The 21459-nt window shown below is 36.1% G+C and overlaps 5 protein-coding genes and 1 pseudogene across 7 annotated transcripts; 4 read left to right on the top strand and 2 right to left on the bottom strand.

Moving 5' to 3' along the window:
- The first annotated feature begins 721 nt into the window (after window positions 1-721).
- On the top strand, window positions 722-4035 carry LOC142523354 (uncharacterized). The gene is made up of 6 exons (XM_075627127.1): window positions 722-1185; window positions 1338-1379; window positions 2021-2136; window positions 2441-2546; window positions 2733-2786; window positions 3749-4035. The coding sequence occupies exons 1-6, from the start codon at window positions 859-861 to the stop codon at window positions 3905-3907; spliced, it is 804 nt and encodes a 267-aa protein (XP_075483242.1). The 5' UTR covers window positions 722-858; the 3' UTR covers window positions 3908-4035.
- A 94-nt stretch (window positions 4036-4129) lies between these two features.
- Window positions 4130-5467, bottom strand: LOC142523355 (transcription factor bHLH30-like). The gene is made up of 2 exons (XM_075627128.1): window positions 4888-5467; window positions 4130-4800 (listed from the first exon to the last, which is right to left on the bottom strand). Exons 1-2 carry the CDS (start codon window positions 5140-5142, stop codon window positions 4315-4317), a joined length of 741 nt encoding a protein of 246 aa, XP_075483243.1. The 5' UTR covers window positions 5143-5467; the 3' UTR covers window positions 4130-4314.
- Window positions 5468-8511: 3044 nt separating this feature from the next.
- Window positions 8512-9507, top strand: LOC142522094 (putative transcription factor At5g28040). Its single transcript, XM_075625253.1, has one exon. It carries the CDS (start codon window positions 8512-8514, stop codon window positions 9505-9507), a length of 996 nt encoding a protein of 331 aa, XP_075481368.1.
- A 583-nt stretch (window positions 9508-10090) lies between these two features.
- On the bottom strand, window positions 10091-15863 carry LOC142522630 (uncharacterized). 3 transcript variants are annotated; one of them, XM_075626137.1, is made up of 4 exons: window positions 15455-15863; window positions 13611-13905; window positions 12551-12601; window positions 10091-11097 (listed from the first exon to the last, which is right to left on the bottom strand). In XM_075626137.1, the coding sequence occupies exons 1-4, from the start codon at window positions 15760-15762 to the stop codon at window positions 10696-10698; spliced, it is 1056 nt and encodes a 351-aa protein (XP_075482252.1). In that variant the 5' UTR covers window positions 15763-15863; the 3' UTR covers window positions 10091-10695. The 3 variants fall into 3 exon arrangements, with proteins under 3 accessions (XP_075482252.1, XP_075482253.1, XP_075482254.1); XM_075626138.1 differs by having other exon boundaries at window positions 13611-13869; XM_075626139.1 differs by having other exon boundaries at window positions 13611-13874; window positions 15460-15863.
- A 512-nt stretch (window positions 15864-16375) lies between these two features.
- On the top strand, window positions 16376-19115 carry LOC142522632 (ras-related protein Rab11D-like). The gene is made up of 2 exons (XM_075626140.1): window positions 16376-16783; window positions 18421-19115. Exons 1-2 carry the CDS (start codon window positions 16554-16556, stop codon window positions 18866-18868), a joined length of 678 nt encoding a protein of 225 aa, XP_075482255.1. The 5' UTR covers window positions 16376-16553; the 3' UTR covers window positions 18869-19115.
- Window positions 19116-19281: 166 nt separating this feature from the next.
- On the top strand, window positions 19282-21126 carry LOC142522631 (14-3-3-like protein 16R; annotated as a pseudogene).
- Window positions 21127-21459: the final 333 nt, after the last annotated feature.

The following is a 21459-nucleotide window of genomic DNA, read 5'->3' as shown; positions in this document are numbered from 1 at the left end:
TTTAGGAGAAGGGTAAAATTGAAAAAATATGATGGATTAAGAGTGAGATAAATAATCCTAGGGAGTGAGGATGTATTATTTTAACCTACCTAATATAACCTAATCATTTATAGGAGGAGAGATTGAGTTGGTTAAATAAAAATCATACCAAACGCTTGATTAGGTGGGTTTAATAATCATAAACCCACCTAATCCCATGAACCAAACACAGCCTTAACATAAAAAATAAGGCAAAAACTTGTGTGAGACGGTCTCATGAGTCATATTTTGTGAGACACATATCTTATTTGGATCATCCGTGAAAAAAGTATTAATTTTTATGCTAAGAGTATTACTTTTTTATTGTGAATATCGGTAGGATTGACTCGTCTCAAATATAAAGATTCGTGATACCGTCTCACAAGAGACCTACTCAAAAATTAATATTTTTCATGGATTACCCAAATAAGAGATCTGTCTCACAAAATACGATCCATGTGATCGTCTCACACAAGTTTTTGCCATTAAAATTATATATTATTGTAAATTTATATACATACAAACCTATTTGAATCTTATACAAGTCTTATCCAAATTCAAATTAGATGTCATATATTATTTAATTATATATATAGTGTGAGCCTCGTTGATGAAAAATGATATTTTTTCGAGAATAAAAAAATAATATTATTTACCTTCAATGATATTTTTGATATAAAACCTACTATTTTTTACTGGTTCAAGAGCACCACGAGAGATTCTCGAATTTGAGGGGAAAAAGAAAAAAGAAGGCCATCCGTGCATCATCCTCTGAATAGAAACGCTTCTCTTTTCCACCTCCCTGCACCGGCGTCAGCGATTCCAAGCATCACCACTCCTATGCAGGTGGCGCAATTCTATTCCTCCCTGTTGTTACCTCGTTTAAATCCCAACAATTTCCGCCACGACTTTCATCTCCACCACCTTACTTCGTCCTCCGCAATCATATTGTCAGTGCACATATTTTCGATTAACAGACAAATGACCACAACTAGTCGTGCTGCTACTACTTATTCCTCCTCTAAACCTACCAATAACCCTGTTGGAGGTGCATTCACGACCCTTAAAGAGAGAGTCACATTCGAGAGAGAAATCAAGAAAAGCAAATTCATTGCCATTGCCGGGCCAGTTTCCGATGAACGATCCTCTTTCTCTTTTCTGTCCGAGGTAACTTCCCTTGTCTCTGGGTTTGGAGCCTTCCCCCTTTTATGAGTAGGAGTGTAGGACGCTTAAATTTGATCTGTGGTATTTGATACGTCTCCTGAAACTTGCTTAATCATTCTTCCCCCGTTTCTCTTTGATGGGATATTTCTGTGTAGGTTCGCGATCCACGTGCTACTCATAATTGTTGGGCTTACCAGGTATTTAATTTCTTTGTATCTATATACATGGATAATAATTTCCAACACCTTTTGTGTAATTAGTGTAGTTGTGGAGCTTTTGCTTGTTAAAGCCCTTCAGTGCAACCCCAATGTGAATTATTCAAATAGTCTAATCTAGATTCACAATAAAGGAGGAAAGATCAAGACTTGAGACAGAATTTGGTCGTGAGTAATGAGAAGTGCGGAATGTGGTGGTTCACTCTTGGCAAAATTAGCTCACTCCTTTAATTTGATCGTCCTACTTTGCATCGGAATAAATTTTATGACTGGTTTCGCATCTTTTAGTGACTGCAATGGAAGATATATATTCTCATCAAAATGCAGAGATTTAATTGCAACACGAGAATTCTTCTTTGATTAATCATATTTTCATGCCTAGTTGTTCTCTCTCAATTTTTTTTTTGTTTTTGGGTCTACAATTCCATTTTGCTAGATAATTGCTAGATAACTTATCATCATTTTTATTTTCATGTACTTAAATTTTGTTAACTTGTTTGTGGAAAGCATAAAGTCTACTGAATCTTTACGTGAAGGGTAGATAATAGGGATATTAGCTGATGACTGACGTTTATTGTTATCTTTCTTTTCTCGATTGACAATTCTTATGGTCTTAATTCTAGATTGGAGATCAATTTCGGAGTAATGATGATGGTGAACCATCTGGTACTGCTGGAAAGCCAATACAGTCTGCAATTGCCTCTTCCGGGATAGATAGAATTATGGTTGTTGTCATCAGGTATGAAATTATGTTTTACTCTGTCATTTTCTTTTCTATTTGAGTTCCATTTTTTAAAAGATGTCCTGGAACTGCGATTGCATGTTTTGCCTGGCATTTAGACCCTATTTAAACTTCTTCTTGTTTTTTTAAAAATATATATAAACAACTGGCACTTCTACTTTGTCAGTTATTGATTCCATAAAATCCTCTGGGATATAGGAGGAAGTCTGTCATATTGAATTTTTTTTCAAAAAATTGAATATTGTTCTGATGGAGTATCTGCTAATTCTTGATTCTGATCATTTTCTCTCTGTACATTTAGGTATTTTGGAGGAATCAAACTAGGAATTGGAGGACTAGTTAGAGCTTATGGAGGGGTTGCTTCAGAATGCTTGAGAAATGCCCCAACTTGTGCAGTAAAATGCAAAGTATTTAACTATCCCTGGATAACTAATCTTTTTTTTACTTTTGCACCTGAAATTTTCTGAAAAGTTATTGATGTTAGTATAATTTGCACATATCCATGCTCGTGGTTCAGTTTTTCAAGGATTCTTAAGAGGGTTGCATGTGCATGCAAAATCAAACTTCTTTTTCTTTTTTTAATCTTTCTGTAGGTTCCAATGGGATTGGAGGTTTCGTTTGATCTTTTGGGAGTTCTGTACCATCAAGTAAGACCAGATCCATTGACTACTTTTTATAACTTGTTTTGCATTGTTTAGTTTTATTTTCCATCCCTGTAAATCAAATCAAACATTGCATCTCATTTCTACTCTTTTTCCTCCAAAACATATTTTCATCTTATTTTCACATCATGCAACATAATTTTAATTTGTAATTTAGCTTTTTCATCATGCCAAGAATGTTATATTAGATTCTAACTTAAATCTCCATGGTGTAAAAGTTTTAAAGAGACCCACTATTAAAATAACCGTGTTTATGATGTGATATTACTTACTCATTAAATTCTTCAATGAGATAACATTTACATTAAAAATATCTATTTTAGGAAAACAACACCTAACATATATCCATTATATAATACAATATCTTGAAGAATACTTTTGAAAATAATGTTCAGATATGCTGGATATGAAACCCAACCTTACCACAAGGAGATTTTGTAGTTTTGCAATAGTTAAAAAGGAAATGAAAGCACTAACTTCGCTTGAATAGCTGAGGCATGGACAAGAAGAAAATGTCATCTTTTACTGAGTAGATTTTCAATTTTTTTCATTTGTCCAGTTTTCTGATACTTTTGAACTTCTATGCGCTTACCTCTCTCTGTATGACTTTTAAAAATCTTCTTTAATTTGACTTGACGATGCATGAGTGTGATATATGCCATCTCATCTGTGTTCTTCCAAGAAAAAGCAATTGTCTTGTTTCTGTGGGAGAATCAGCAACAGTGCCCATCATCCCTTGCTTTGAATTTGACTTTTGATTACCTTTTTTGAATAAGAGGTTGATTCAAAATCTTTTAATTTTTCTAAAACCAACCTTCCATTAAGTTGTCCTGTGCCTGTGCCTGTGCCTGTGCCTGTGCCTGTGCCTGCATTTTATGATTCCCTGCGAAAGTTAGCCTTTAGATTTATCGACAAACTTATGAACATTCCGCTCCCTTCCCTTGCAGCTTCAGTCATTTCAAGTTGAGGACATCACGCAGGATTACGATACTGGAAAAGATAACATTACGATGGTAAATTTCAAGGTGGATTTTGACCGTGTACACAGTTTGGAAGAAGCTATAAAGTCCAGTTGTAGCCGTGACATTGTGTTCTACAAGAATTGAAATTTGAATCATACATGGCATACTAACATTTATATGGTACAGACAAAAGCTAATGCTATTTGTATTGTATATTGAGAAAGTAATCCTTTTATTTATTAAAAAAGTTCAGTCCATATGACATAAGATGATTGCTATTTGCAAATGATGTATGAAAATAGCACATTTATTTTCTCTGAACACGCAACAAAATTATATAATTAATAATATATAAAATCCTACAAGTTTTAAAATTTTTCTATATATCAATACAGCCAAAACATACTGTATAAATCACCAGGATTTATATTCTCGAATCTTCTTCTCTCACTGTTTTTTATTCTATCACGACTATTACAATATTGCTGTCATGAAAATAACTAATCATTCAAATGCATATCAATATCCATACGCAAGAAGGAAAGAGATCATCAGAAGTGATAGAAACGAGGTCTTTTATTCCCCGGCAGTATCTGATCCGAACCCGCCAACAAAGTGGACTTCTCAACCACCATTTTCAGCACTTGTCTTAATTTTCGCAAGCCTAAATCCCTTTCACTTCCGACATTTGATGAAACCAATTCCACCCACAAAATACTTTTGGTTCTACCTCCAATAGTGCACATTTCTGCTCGCATTACCTTCGCTTTGACCGAGTTCAGGGCCTGGATCAAGTCAAGTATCATCTCGGGCCTGTCTTCGCAGCATAATGTTGCCTTTATCAAGCCCGAGGCGTCCTCGCAGGAACATATTTTGAGCTCGTCTGTTTCAGTGGGGAACAAGGCGAAATCTACGGTTGTTTTGTGTTTGGACTTAATGTCGTCGTTTGTGCGATCCATGGCCGTTAATTCTGCCGTTGCTTGTCTCAACTCCTTCAAGCGACGGACTGCTTCTCCAAGCAAAGAAGCCTTGTCTGTCTACAATAAAAAGATTGGAAAAAGATTAAAGATGCATAGATACAATGCAGGCTTAATTTTATTTCATGAACTGATAATTCATATCACCTTGTGAACATTTGGAAGAATGGCTTTGAGGGTGGCGATGTGGCCATTGATCCGCTTTCTTCTTCTTCTTTCAGCTTCCTTGTGGCTATTGCTTGCTGCAACTGCTTTCGCCTCGGCCATGGATTTTGGGCTAAGATTTTCATTCAGGTGATTGCCTTCTGTTAATGGTGTCGAAATACACAATGGTCTTTGAAGAATGTCATAGGAATCCGAACAGTTTCCCAGTTCATAAAGACTTGGACTAACAGAAAACATCTCTACCCTTACAGGTTCAAGAAAATAGAATAAAACACGTACATTCACACACACTAACAAGAAACTAGCACCAATCACAAGAGGAAGAGATCATCGAGGGAGGACTTGTGTGTGCGCAAATTGCAATATATGCCGAATCTTGGGTTTTAAGAATATTTATATGGGGCATTTAATGGATCAATAACTTCAAGGAATATGAAATACATGGGTGAAGTTAAGGAGGATTGGTTTGCTGATATGTTTGCATTATTTCTTAATTCTGAGCTTCTTGGGATTGTGTGTGACCAGCAAAATCAATTCACAGACGAGGAATCACTCAGATAAAGTCTTTCCTTTTATTTAACCATTTGCATACTGGGCTGCATGCCCTTTTATAGTACTGGCATGTATCCCTTGTTTATTTTCTAATACTGGTAGGACCTTTTTTAATAAAGTTAATGTATACATACACACACATATATATACCAAATGTCATCTTGCATGTAAGGGAAGAAATTCTACGAATCTTGGTGTACATAATAAGCAGGACTGTTGGTTATTGTTGATGATACATATGGGTTTTTAGAATATGTTAAAAATATTTATCTAAGGTTCTGATTAACTTTTTATCACTGCTTACTAGAATCATACGTACCATTTTGATTTCACCCTTTTATTTCATAGAGTCGATTACCTTGTTAAATTTTTAGAAAACCTTAGCTTTTAAACTGAACAAGAAGCAATTAAATCAAGGATATATAAAGAACAGAATCTATGTCTGTTTGACAAGAAAGAAGGAAAGCTTTTGGCAGTTGAATTTTAGTGGAGAAATTCAAAAGAGCAATCATTTTCCGGCTGGTGGACAAGACACCATAATTTGTTTTAATAACAAGCACGGTTTGTTTTTCGGTTGTTTCTTCAGGATTCAGGGTAGATTGAATCAGATAAACAATGGTTACATGCAATTAGATTTTTTATGCTAGCCTAGCTAGATGTTCAAGCTTGTTCGATTCGACGGTCGTCGCTTGGTTAACCCCTACGTGCAAATTGTCACAATCCTGTGTGTAGGCGCGTTAAAGGAGCATGCAATCCTGAAAAATTAACGTCGCAGCGACTGTCTCACCTCATTTTGGTTCAACACAAAACAGACCCCCGGCCTCATTCGTGCATCGAAAGTAGCACATAACTGCATACATAATCATTATTGTAAAAGCGCATCACTCTGCCTTGAAATTTGCATGCAGAAACAAGCCCAAGGTCCCATGCCAAGAGTTGTGGCATGCAAGGCCGTCGAATTGATTCTCAACATAAAATTGGGAACAAAAATCTGACATATTCACGAAGTTTGTGAGTTGTTTCTATATGTAGAAACACAATCAATACAAAATTCATCACATATCATTCAAATAATAGTCACGAAGTTTGGAGATGAACGATCGCACCTCATACTGTTAATTAAATCCCATAAACAAAAATGTTATATGAAAATTAGCACCTTTCGAATACTATTACCTATAGCAAATACAGTTAGACTCGTCCCTATCTAATGACAGATTATGGGTAAAACGGTACTAACCACTAGCGGAGCAAGGAACTAGAATTTTAAACTCTATAATTTTTTAATATTTTAAATTGATTTATTCGGACTAATATCAAATTTAATCCAAATTTTACATATAATTTTTTGTAAAAAATATTGGGCCACCCGGGCTTCGGGTGTGATATAATGTGGCTCCGCCACTGGTACTAACCATAAAATATCAAGACTCCTGCGTCAAACGTTAGCTGCTAATTAAGTGAAATCTCAATCTCAAATGGTTAAATTACACGAAATTCAAAAAGAAAGAAGGTTATTTAGATGAATATACACAGGTACTGCTGGCGTTCCATGTTCTTTTGTTTGACCGAAAAATTCGAGTGTGTCGCATCCATCCGCCGGAAAATGATTGCGCCTTTTGAATTTCTCCACTAAAATTCTACTGCCAAAAGCTTCAACTCCTTGTATTCAAACACACACAGATTCCTTTCTCTCACCTTTACTGTCCCCTCCTTCAGTTTGGGTTCCACTCTCCAGTATTCGTCAGGCTCTTTTAAATAAAATAAAATTAAAATTGTATATGATTATAGTGTTTACACTTTCAGCCATGACTACAGGGAACATGATAGAGCTTTCATTTTTTGTGTTTTCCATGCAATATTTACACGTTTTTCCATTTTTTGTCATGTTAGCGTTCAATATTCACGTACTCTTGATCAACTAATGTGCATTTATTTTTCTCTAATTTCAATCATTTCTCATCGACATGTTTATTTGATGTCGTAAAATGATGACATGATATCGAAAATTGCTAACATGTCTCTATATATTGTTGACGTAATACTTCGATGAGAGAAACCTAAGTTTGAAAACGAAATCAAATTTGATGACTAAATTGATGAAAAACAACAAAGTTATAAGATTAAAAATACGATCATCCCATCGACGATGCACCATAGAAAAGTTTCATTTAACTAGTCATTGCTATCTTGCAGAGTTATGTTAGATAATATATTTTCCTTTAATTGTGTACATGGTGATCATGGTGCTGGTGCACCTGAGTGATTCCTCATCTGTGAATTTATCATTTGGTTGATTTGTCGCCCACAATCCCAAGAAGCTCAGAAAGAAAATAGTTTTCATGAAACATATCTGCAAATAAAGAAGAGTAGGTTTCTTGTGAGACGGTCTCACGAATCTTTATCTGTGAGACAGGTCAACCCTACCGATATTCACAATAAAATACTCTTAGTATAAAAAGTAATATTTTTCATGACTCAAATAAGAGATCTGTCTCGCAAAATACGATTCGTAATACCGTCTCGCACAAGTTTTTGTCAATAAAAAAAACATACGTGAGAATTAATTAATTAATGCTCCTTAATTTCGTCTCATTTGTCTTATATTCTTTTAGAGTTGCTGATAAATGCCCATATATTTTCCCTTTGTTAGGTAAAAAGAAACATTTTTCTCCTCTTTATATACATATAATTGAATTTATGGCCCTTATGTTTGATCTTACTATTGTAACACTATATGAGTATTTTTTGTATAACGTTTACCTATTGAATGCATAATTTTATGTTAATGTCACATATAATTTGTCAAAAACGATTTACTTGATTATGATGATCTGCAGTTAGTATGTTACTCTGGAGTTTTATTCTATGTATACCAAATAGTAACGATTTCATTGTCTTAGGAAAAACAATATTAAACAAATTTGACGATTCTCAACTTATTAGTTTAAAAAACTAATGCTTTTTTCCAGACCACAAATTTACATGAATTACCTTAATTAAACCAACAAAAAGCAGTGGGCTAGCTTAGCTCGAATTTGGGGAACCCTAGCCATGGACTCCACCACGATCCATTCCTCCGCTTCAAAACTTCCCATCAAACGCAAAACCCCACTCGACCCTAATCCAACGCTACTCCACCCCAATGAAAGCAGGGTGCCGCCGTACAAATTCCACCGCATTTGGACCGAACCGGATGAGATCCGGTTCTTGAAGGGCCTCGTAGACTGCTCCTCCCACAACTTAGCCTTTCCCAGAGACCTTGAGATCTTTTACTCCCGCTTCTCCAACACCATGTCGCAGCCTTACACCAAGTCCCAGCTTTCCGAGAAGCTCCGCCGGCTACGGAAGAAGTTTCGGGTCATCTCCACCAGGCTGTCTAAAGGTCTCCACCAATCGCAGTTGTCTCCCCACGATCGGTCTATTTACGACTTGTCCAAGCAGTTATGGCATCAGGATTTTGCCTCCATTTCACCCTTCAACGGATCAAGGGATTTGGGCTTGAATGATAGTGGCAGTAATAAGAATGACGACGGGATGGTTAAAAAATCCAATCTTGTTGGCGTTAAAGTCGGCTTTTCACCTAATTTACCCGTCATTTCTCCCAGTGTCAATTATCAAGAGTTTGATTATAATCTGGAATTGGAGAGTTACGATGATGAGAATGTGGACGAAGACAAACGTGGGGATGCTTTTCTTGGTAGTGAGAATGGCGAGGAGGTTAAATTAAGTGAGGTGAATGTGAAGTTCGAAGGGGAAGATGGGGTAATGGACAATAATGAGATGCACTGGCGCAACGTCGAGCTCGGGCATGTGAACTTTGGGCGTGAGGATACATTAGGTGAAGTGGTGGTGAAGGTGGTGCTGAATGTGTTTGATGAGTGTTGCAATGACTTGAGGACGATGTTCCTTGCTGGTGGGAGTGACGAAGTGCGGAATACGAGTTATCAGAGTTTACAATCACGTTGGCAGAAGCAAAGGATTGCTGAATTGGATGTGTTGGGACGCCGATTGAGGTTGGTTCTTGAGCATTCTCTTCAAAAGCAATAAATAAAAGTTTTAAGTTTTGCAGGTGGTTAACTAGTAGAGTAGATAGTTTGCAGTGTTACTTGGACAATGTACAATTGAGAACGAAATATAAAGAATTTTTTGGTCTCTCGTCTATATTTTTTTCTAGTTTCTCTTTTATGTCGAGGGTCCTGGATTAAAGTTACATAGTATTGAATATTTCTTTTCTTCGTTGCTTGTTTGATCTTTTGGCCTTATGGGAGTGCATGGGAAGCGCAGTTTGTATATATTTTTGGTTTTGAGGATACATTTTATGCGGTCAACCTGTCTGTCATATACATGTGTTGCTGGAGATATATAATGGTTTCCAGATCAATTACCAGAAGGCGGGCTTGGTCAATTGAAATGTGGTAGCAAACAAGTTTTGATGAAAACCCGAAAAACAGTTCATAGAATATGGCTGCAGCGTGATGTTACATTTAGCAGTAGTAGAGAGCCTATAAAGAAACGAAACAACGAAGATTTGAAGATCTCCTGTTATCATATTTATTTTGAAAATGCATTAAATGTACCAAAACTTAAAGAGTACACAGTGCCCGCTCAACGAATATGTTTAGAGGTGAAATATGCCAATGATGCAATATTATATTTTCAATTCAACTAAACTCCGTCGCACCCCCGTAATACAAAGTACGAATTACAAATGACAAAGCATTAACATGGTAACCTCAGATGATAGAATCCAATCATTTCTCTAATAAAGAAGAAGAAAATGGCTGCAAATAAGCCTTGATAACTGAATACCTGCCCCTACAAGTCGTTACCATTAGCCTGAGAAAGAGACGTCATCTAAGGTAAAACTAGACAGATATCTCTTGTCCAGTATGAAACAAATGAGGGTAAAGGCGAACTAGACCCAAAAAGGCAAGTTCATCATTGACAAAAATCACATGAAGAGTAAGAAATTGTAACTCCTACCGCTGTGACATCCTTTTTGGTTCATGTTTAGATATAGCAGGTTCTAGGCTTCTCTGGAGCTCAACAAGATTATAAGTAACATTTTCCTGGTATAAATACCATTTGAGAACCAAAATGCTCGATGATCTCCATGGTAAATCCTCCGCATATCCTTCTCATTTTGGTATATGGGTGGTACCAGAACCAAATTCTCGATTTTAACATATCTTCTCAGTACCATTTACCAACAAAAAGAATCATCTTGCTCGGAAGTCAAACAACTACATGGTTCTCAGGTTGCAACATATACATGAAGATGCCACCAGCTACTGAAACATTCAGAGACTCGAATTCTCCAGCCATAGGAATGCTCACAAGCTCACACGAACTCTTACTGGTTTCAGAAAGGCCAGTTCCTTCACTGCCTAACACCAGGCAAAGAGGCAATTCTGCTAAAGAATCTGCCAACTCTTTGGAAAGTTTAAGCACTGGACTCAGTTTATCACCAATTGAAGGATGGCCAGCCAACATTTTCATTTGAAATTCTTTTCTTAGAGTTTCTATGTGTGTCCAATTACCAGTAATAATTTGAATATGAAAGCAGGCTCCTCGACTGGCTCGAAGTGCTTTCTCGTTGAATGGATCACAACAACCAGTAAGCAGCAACACACCACCCTGTTGAAATTATGAATTTGTAAGGAGGTCAAGGAGGCAAAGAGTATGAACTGAAAATGAAGAAAATATTTAACCCAGCAAATGTGATATTAACATTGGAAATGAAACCAACCAAAGCATTAATATGTGACCACAAGCTCGAGTTCCAAATTTCCAATAATATTAGGCATCACTTTTTTATCATAACAGAAGCGTGAAATGTTTGCAATTCACTTTTATCATAATAGAAACGACAAATATTTTTCCTCGGGTAAACTGGTACCTAGGAAAAACCAAAAATGAAATTCTGCAGTTTTTTCTCAAAGTCCCAACATAACAAACCTTGCTTTATAACAGCCTAAATTACTCTTGAAACACCTCTCATCTTGGATAATCTACGACTTTTAAGCTTGTGAAAAATCATAGCTTCATCAAAAGTAAGATGATCCTTCGGCATGCCAATACCAATATCTGCCTCTAGTATTCATCCAACATAATCATTAGATACAGCAAGTCCACAAATTCTTTCTTAACTGTAGTTGCATCTCTTGAGCTACACATTGTGCCCTTTGTGAATGAATGATAGTGCTACTTGAGCAAAATTTCCTAAAACCTCGAACTAGAGGGAAGTCGGCCCACAACACTTTCTAATTTTTATATGAACACTCCCTTCATGTGCAGGTCAGATACTTAGCTGGTTATTCTTTGTCGGTTAAATATATGTCCCGCTCCTATTGAGTGACATAAATGAAAAGGTATGTTGCTGCCATTTTGAAAGTATTAAGAAGCACCGAAGGAATGTCTAAACACAATGATTTAAACTTGAACGTTGTGCCATGTCGTAATACCGCCATCTATACTTCTATTGGATTTCCGGAGAAATCTTAAATGCTAAAGACAGCCATAAATTTGAATTTGAGAAATTAAGGGTTTCATGTTACGAAAATAGTACGATTAATTTCTGATATAATGATTGCCAGGAAAAAAAAGGCGCTGCAATAATTGGCTTCTCCAACTTCTTCAAATTCCTTTAACCGAAAAATTAACAGTTGAATTCAATTATTCCAAGAAATAATACTTTCCATAAGGATATGCAACAAGACTATTCTTTATACGAGGAACCATCCTCCGGATAACAGATGTAACCACCCATTCCAGAACAAGAAATTTGGGATCTAAAAGCTAGACACATGGATCCACCAAGGATGAAGTTTTAAATGTTATCATTTAAATAATTTTAAACCAATAAAATTTCTAATCGAAAAGGAAAATGAAATCTAGCTCAAGCGTTCACAGATGGCTAAAAAATGCTATCAATCACTGCAAAGAAGTAAATGAAAAGAGGCTACTCAAACATTATCCGTAACTCCACTTAGTTCTTCAAAAAGGGGGTCGGGCAAGAATAAAAAACCAAAAATTTCAAACTAGAAGCATGAAAAACCATTGCAGATATACATGGAAATTAATTTCTCACCCATCTAAAAGCTGTAGCAGATCTAAGTAGTGTACCAAGGTTGCCAGGGTCCTGAAATAAACAGTCATATTTGTTCAGAGACGCTGCTCGAAAACAGAAATGCAGTCATTTAATGGCTAAATTCTCCCCAGTATTCTTTGCATAGATACTTTATTCAAAACTAATTGAATGTCAAGGTTAGACTTTGCCAAAGTTTAAGCAAGAATAGAATAAAAAATGTGGATTTCCAAAATGTTGCTGCATAAAATAGCATTCGATGTCAGTTCATTTTATCTTCAAAAACACTAACATAAAATCAACGAGCTAAACATTTCTGACATGATGCAACAAGGAACTTGATATTCTACTAAAGTAACCCTATTTATGACATCAGCATCCATCTGAAATACAGAAGTAGATAGAACTATTCTAATCTTCATGGGGTGTGTTTGGTTGAGTGGATTAAATAAGGATAGATTAATAGTCAAATATTTATCGTTAAAATTTTAAGTTGTTTTAATAATCATTTTGACCCGGTTTAAGATCCAATTTTATGGATAACTATTTGATTAATAAAATTGGATCTTAAATCGGGTCAAAATGATTATTAAAACATCTTAAAATTTTAACGATAAATATTTGACTATTAATCTATCCTTATTTAATCCACTCAACCAAACACACCCCATGAGGTATTATTTCTTATTGCATGAGAACCTTCAAAGAATTTTCCTAGCAGCAACCTCTTGCTTAGCCTTTTAAGACATGATGTACAATCTGGTAATGGCACAAATAAGCAACTATGGAAGTAAAAATCATCAAGAGTTCATTCAAGTAAAAAACATATGCCTATAAATTATAATCAACAAGTTTAGGGGGTCAAATCAAGAAAATTAGATGAAATGTTTTTGCCCAAAATTTTCAAATTTAACAGTAACTTAACAGTGCCAGTTAGTTTGGGACTAAGTTTTGTGTTGAGATGATGACATCACTCAGCTATCATTTACCTGAGTCTTAAATCATGGGGAAGTAGCTGAGGCATATAAACCAACAATTATGAATAAGAAAGATATAAGGGTACCTGTATCCCATCAAGAACCAGTATTCTATGTGGAAAAGAAAACCATTTCCGGCAATCTTCTTCATGTAGGTTGTTGCTGGCAACATGAAATGTTGTAGGAAATCTCACCAAGGCAATGAAATCAACAGAATCAGTCGACTGAACACCGGAAAGTTTACTCATAACCACCGAGTTGACTCGGATTATATGAACAGAAGGATCATCAATTTCTTCAGGAATACGAGAGTTATCAAGTACCAGCAAGCACTCTATTATAGGCCTATCCTGCAACATTTTATAAAAGCCGTAAATTTCCCTGCGAGAAGGAAACTTCATATTATGTTTTGGCAGTCAATAACCAAATCAACTGATAATTACATATGATCAAAATTATAAAATTTTGCAGAAATTCAACATATGATGCATTAAAAATTATATAGACAAGAAGACTAACGAAGTAAACAAATCTTGGACAAGATACGGAAATGAGCCATCAGGCAGCTATGAACACAATCCTATCAAACAATGGGCAAATCCTGATTAGAATCCTAATTACATTCAAAATATATTGTGGTAATAAAGTTCAAGTTAAGCATCAAATATCATATGCTTCCAGTTTTGATAAAAGTATGAAAAAAACCGATAAATAGTAATGTTGACATACTTGGGCGGATTGGCCAAAACTAAGACACAAGATGTGTCTTTAACGCCAAAATTGTGGAACAAGTCATTATAGCAAGTAAAATAAATGATAGGGGGTAGGACGGTCAAACGCAAACCCTGAAAATAATGTTTCAATTGCGGACAATGGTATGAATGTAAACATCAGTGAATTAGTTTATGATGTAATATAGTGTCAGGGTGAGATGTCTTTCTATGATGATAGGGAACTCCACTTTATTCTGGTTGATACATATTTCATTCACATGTTCCGGCCTTCAATCCATGCTCATTCAATGTCCAATAGGTAATGTTTCTAAACATCAATTGACCATATCACTATGGCGCCTTCTTTCAAGGTTTCAAACTAATTATTAGTAATTATTCTAAATTATCACTGGACATATCTAAAATCAATATTGCTAAAGACAGCGGTCATTAATTATATGAATCTCTCTCATACAAAATTCACGGCTGAAAAGATCGTTCAAATCCGTACATTATTTTGCTGTTCCATTGTGATAACAACAGATAGACTCAATTGATGCAAAATAGGTGGACCATTACAAACCCAACGCATTTTAGAATTCTCAATTGATGCAAAATAGCATGTGGACCATTACAAACCCAACTCATTTTAGAATTCTTTTGGTTAGTGCTGTGTCTTTAAATAAAAAAGAGCGTGACTGCGGCTCCAAGAGAAACCATCACAAAAGGCTACTTCGAGACTTCTCTATACATCTATAGATGTAAAAAGGTCTGCAACAAAAACTTAAGTCAGTAGTTCCTCACTCGCTTTGATCAAGTTTTCAGATATAACGTTTAATCCACCACTACAACCAATAAATCTCCATCCCCACTGATATATTCATAAAACCAAAAGGTAGCAAAATAAGAACCACGGTCAAAACTATGTGTAGTTTAGTTGCATAACATCATCAGAAAGTGAATACATGTCATTTCCAATTTCGCAAAAAAACAAAGAAAAGGAAAGGCTCTAAAACACCGACTCAGAAGTTTAATCCTTTCAACAAACACGTAGGCATCTTTATTCCAATACAAGATGGGGATCATTTTGTTACGTTAAACAACCAAAAAGCAGATTCTTATATTCATTCGTGATGAGCAAGTGCACCATTTTCTCACAAAAAAGTTATAAAGTAAAGCCCAAATAGAAACTAAGAAGGCAGGAAGAGAAGAAACACCTTACTAGAATAGCACCAACAACAAGAACTGAGCCGTGCAAGTGGCGATAGGAAGAACTGAGCCGAAGCTTGACACAGTGTTTCACAAAAGAGTTCGATGTGCTCGTTATATTTTTCACTTTTGGAGGAAAAGATGGCATCTTTTCGGATGCATTTTTACCGCAAAAGCTGTGATTGGCTTTTGGGCCACGATGAATTTTCTGGGTTCTATTCCAGGGACAAAAAGATGAAGACTTGGTTTGAAAATCAGGAAAATTCATCAGTGAATAAGGGGTTGCCGACATCAGGAATTTGTTTGGGCATTGCATGGTTGAACAATCTAATTATCCTCCGTCCGTCATAGGACCGTGTGAGTGTAAAAAGTTTACGTGCCCTCGCAATCTTCATTCATCCGTGCTAGTTATCTGCTCCCGTCTGTGCGTGCGGTATATTTATTTTATTTTTATGAAAAATATGTTAATTTTAAGATTTACCTTAATAAGATTTGATTTGCTCTCCTTAAAAAAAATTTGATTTACAAAGAAAATTATACAGAATAAGGAGTATATAATATAGGAATTCAATATGAAAAATAAAGTTAAATTGAAATAAATAATTTTATTTTCTACGACATCATTTGTTACCAGAGTAGATCTCTTATGATATGATCTCACGACTCTTTATCTGCGAGACGGGTCAATCTTATCGATATATCATATTCATAATAAAAAGTAATACTATTAGCATAAAAACTAATATTTTCTCATAGATAACTCAAATAAGTTATCTATCTCACAAAATATATCCGTGAGACTGTCTCACACAATTTTTGTCTTTGTTACAATTGTAATATACACAAACATCACACGATAGTATAAATTATATATTCTTCGAAGGATATTTGAATTTAGAAATAAAGTGTTTTTTCATAAAATATTATAAGATATTTCATATAAAAATAGTTCATCGTTTTACCTACCAAGACCTCCACTGGACTACTTTGTTACAGAGGAAAAATATAATCTCCTCCCTCCGTTGCTTCCGTTTACTTGTCTCGATTCCCATTTAGATTTTTCACGCAAAACAGGGGCCGGAAGATCGACTGAGAGCAGAAGTGGGAATGGCTAGTGGTGCATATGGCGATGCGAGCCAGAAAATTGATTACGTTTTCAAGGTGGTGCTGATCGGTGATTCCGCGGTGGGCAAGTCTCAAATACTGTCACGTTTTGCTCGAAATGAGTTCAGTTTGGATTCGAAGGCTACAATCGGCGTCGAATTTCAGACGCGAACTCTCGTCATCCAGCATAAGTCTGTTAAAGCTCAGATCTGGGACACAGCTGGCCAGGAAAGGTAAAACTTTATATGTCTACCGAATGCTCGTGTGTGTCGAATGAAAATTATTTCTCGTACAGTTGATTACTTGCATGTCTGTTACACATGATGTAACTGATCTTGGCTGGGTCTTTTTTTTTACTCTTGATATAATCCTTTTACTTTCCAAAATAAAACAATATTTGACTTTCATTTTATGTGTTGTTTCCTACTTTTTGATGTGCAGATTTTTAAAAAAACTATCATTCAAAGGGTAGCTATATTATGATAACACTTCATTCAATTTGTAGATTTTGATTGCAGCTGTAATAGGAAGTCTACAAGATTATTTTGGAGTTCACTTACTTGTTCAATAACAATATGTTTTACTTATTTTGGCTTCTATATAACCTTTAGTTTGTTGAATTAGCTAAAACCATGTGCTGGGAATGTTTATTTTTTGGTGATTAGTGATTAACAGTTACAGAGAATGTACAACTGCTAACATGTATAACTTATGGTGTATAGAATCAAAAAGTAAATATCTAGTCCATTGACCAAAAATCTAGTCCATTGACCCATTTAGCTTTATGTGACTTTTCATATTTTTTGACCCGTCCAGATTGCTACAGGGTTGGTCAGGCTTTGGTCCATTAAATAATTCATCAGAAACAATTATACGGTTTCCTTATTTCATGTAGAATAATTGCTCATCGAAGCTACTTCCATTCTAATTTCTCATAATGTACTTCATTTTGATCATGACATCTATCTTTTTCTTCAATCTATTCTTTGTGGCTGCTTTTGTAGTATCCAAACTACCTTCTCTGTTATTTGTCATCATAATACCGACTGCAAGACTGTAACAACACCCTAAATGATCTTGCTTATCTATGATATATCAAACAATCCATTTCGCTGAAAGATGCTTGCAATTTAAGCTATGAATCCATTTGGATTCTATCTTAAGATTATATGTATAGATTTAATTCTGGATGTTTTCTATTCCGGCAAATGAAATCAAGTTATGGATGATTCTTGTCCAGTTATGATTGCCATTTGTTGCATTCCTTCTTGTGGACATGTCTGCAAATTATATGATTCATGCTTGTACCCATTGGGTAGGTTCTGACGTTTTTGCAACTTTTTGACATCACCCACTGACATAATCCTTTCATCATCTTCCTTTGTATTGTGAATTTCATGGCAAATACCAAAAGCACGCAGACTTCGAGATCAAATAGAGAGCAAATACCAAGAGCTTCTTTGATGTTGACTCTGACATAACTAAATTGCTGGTTATTGGATTATTATCTTGGAGTTTGTAACAATACCGTAATGCAGAATATATGCACCCAATAAATGGTTTATTAATTCTAGCTATCATTTTTGGCCCTTTTTCCAAAAAAATTGGGTTGTGTTGAGTTAATGCAAATAAGTAAATAAAACCCCGATGCCAAAGCTTAAATTTTTCTTTTGTGAAGAATCTATTACCCCGGCGCCAAAGCTCTAGGTTTCCGTCTTGTGTTGCATTCTATTTCAAGTGGTGTTACCCAAACTTGTAGGATCATCTTCTTAGATGACTATTATTAAAATTGTTCACAAGAAAGATGAAATGAATTAGCAAGAACTTTACTGTGGCACATAATATTGTCTTTCTTGATAATTGTGAACAGATATCGAGCAGTCACAAGTGCATATTACAGAGGTGCCATGGGGGCTATGTTGGTGTATGACATAACAAAAAGACAGACCTTTGACCACATACCACGTTGGCTAGAAGAGTTGCGTGCTCATGCTGACAAGAGTATCGTAATAATTCTGATCGGAAATAAATCTGATCTGGAAGACCAGCGAGCGGTGCCGACCGAGGATGCCAAGGAGTTTGCTCAAAAGGAAGAACTATTCTTCTTGGAAACATCAGCGCTTGGAGCAACAAACGTGGAGGAAGCATTCATGACTGTGTTGAGCGAGATATTTAACATTGTGACTAAGAAAACTCTTGCTGCTGGTGAAGATCGAGGTAGTGACAATTCTTCGTCTTTGGCTGGGAAAAAGATCATCATCCCTGGACCTGCGCAGATAATCCCAGAAAGGAACAGGATGTGCTGTAGATCATCTTGATTTATTCGAAGCTAGTTTTGGATCCTGGTTCTTTCGCTCTAAAGCCCTCGGTGGTAATTTTTGAACATTTGGTGGTATATTCAGAGTTGTATTTCTTACATTTTAATGGTACATGGTCGTGATATTGATGTCAAGAAAAAGATGAATGAACATAGTCATTGTTGCTATGAATTCTGTTGCCCCTTTCTGTTAGTTGAATATCTATCGGTTCTTGTAATTTGTAATGAAATCATCATTCTTGGTTTGAGGTTAATGTTCCAAAACTACACTTAATTCTGGAACAATGGTTCAATACCCGAGTAATAATAAACAAAAGATTGGAATACATTCTTAAAAGGGATTACCCAAAATCATTTGATAAAGAAATCAAAATTGGGTTAGTTTCTTACCTGTCATCGTCGCACACAAACAAACAAGTACCCCATATTTCTTATCTTAGGAATGACTATATTTCCTACCATGCTACGAAAATCAGGAAGCCTTGTAAAGTAGGAAAATCAGTCGGTCCAAAATCGTTCTCGTTCGTATTTTCTCTCAACAATTCCATCTCCATCCCCAAATCTAGATGGCGTCTCCACGCGAGGAGAACGTGTACATGGCCAAGCTGGCGGAGCAGGCTGAGCGCTACGAGGAGATTGTTGATTTCATGGAGAAGGTCGTCGACGACGCAGAGGAGCTGTCCGTTGAGGAGAGCAACCTCCTCTCCGTCTCATACAAGAATGTTATCGCGCGCCTCCTGGCGGATCATTTCCTCTATCGAGTAGGAGGAGGAGAGCCACGGTAATGAGAGCCACGTCTCAACCATCAAAGGCCGTTTGGGACGGCATTCTCAAGCTCCTAGACACCAAGCTCATCGGATCTGCATCCTCTGGTGAATCTAAAGTGTTTAACTTGAAGATGAAGGATGATTATCATCGCTACCTGGCTGAATTCAAGACTGGTGCCAGGCGCAAGGAAGCGGCCGAGAACACCCTCTATGCATACAAGTCAGCTCAGGTTTGGTTTCATTTTTTCCTTTTCCGTTGGTGGTTTGGATGTTTTGTGATCTGTCTTTCTAGATTCTAGGATACAAACTTGGAAGAGGTTTTGTAAGAATCACAAAAATTTATGTTCCGCTGTTTGGTTATTTCAGTGGTTGGAATCCATCCAAATTTTCAAGTTCCTGATGCTTAAGCTGTTAAATGGGGAATGTGCTGAGAAATGTTGGTGTGTTGAATGATTTTTAACATTTCTATAGTTCCGTTGGTGGTCAATAATTTTGATAATCTGCGGTCTCGCGTGGCTTCTATTACGTGTTATACACTATCGAACTCTTTGATATGCTTGGTTTCGATTGGATGTATCACTGAGGTCTGAGGTAGAAATCAATGTTTCTTTTGTCATGAATATGATTGAGAGAAGCGTGGAAGAATATTGATGTCAAGGCATCATGGTACTTGGGATTTCATTCTTTTAATTGGGATTTCTTGGGGAAATGATTGTCTTTTGATGCCTTCAGGACATTGCTAATGCTGAACTGGCTCCAACTTATCCGATCCGCCTCGGCCTGGCTCAACTTCTGTGTTCTACTATGAGATTTTGAATTCCCCTGATCGAGCTTGTAATCTAACAAAACAGGTGCGCGTGAGCGTGAAAGCCAACCAATAAACCTTAAATTTTATTTTTCTTAAAAGTAAAACATATCTACTCCTTGTTTCAGAGGTTTATTTCATTTTACCTTGGCATGGAGATGGGCGCCATTAATTTTCCTTTAACCAATTTAGGCATTCGATGAGGCTATTGCTGAGTTAGATACACTCGGTGAGGAATCATACAAGGATAGTACCTCGGTCATGCAGCTTCTCCGCGACAACCTCACTTTGTGGACTTCGGACATGCAGGTAGATTCATATGGTTAATTTTTGGTGAACATCTAATACTGTCAAGACATGAGACTCTGCCCAACGGACTGTGCCCAAGTGACTGATCAAAATGATTATTCGTCTCATGTAGGATGATAATCCTGAGGAGATCAAGGAAGCCCCAAAGCCCGATAACGAGCAACTGGTTTACCATTCTGGTGGTCTGCTATTCTCTATACAGCAGTTTGCTGCTTGTACCAATTGTTTAGCTCTATAGTTTTCATTCTCTACTCGGGTAACCTTCCAATATGAGATGTCTTATCACCTTTCTCGTCTCATTAAATATCTGGGAAACTATTTGTTTTGAGTTTGGCCATAAAAGCAATTATTTATCTTCGTTCATCCTCCTACAATGTTTCGACTCCATTTCTGCCTGCACTTTGAATGATTTTGACAATTATCGCGCATAAATGATTAACACGATGAGTGCTAGGTTGGGAAGTATGATCCAGGCAAATGTAACACCCTAGTGTTTCGACCAGAGATCCTAAATAGAAAAATGTAACGGATGCAACAAAAATCTTTCAATGTAGACAAATATTTTATTAAAATATTGTTTTTATATGCAATTCACTTATTTATTTGAACGAAATCTTTAAAAAAATTTCATAATACCTACGCTTGAATCAATTTAAAAAAATTAAGAATCGATTTAATCAAATTACTTAAATTACACTTCATCATCAACCA

Source organism: Primulina tabacum, chromosome 13 (genome assembly GCF_025594145.1).
Source record: "Primulina tabacum isolate GXHZ01 chromosome 13, ASM2559414v2, whole genome shotgun sequence".
NCBI classification, from domain to species: domain Eukaryota; kingdom Viridiplantae; phylum Streptophyta; class Magnoliopsida; order Lamiales; family Gesneriaceae; genus Primulina; species Primulina tabacum.
This window is presented reverse-complemented; position numbering and strand designations above follow the sequence as displayed.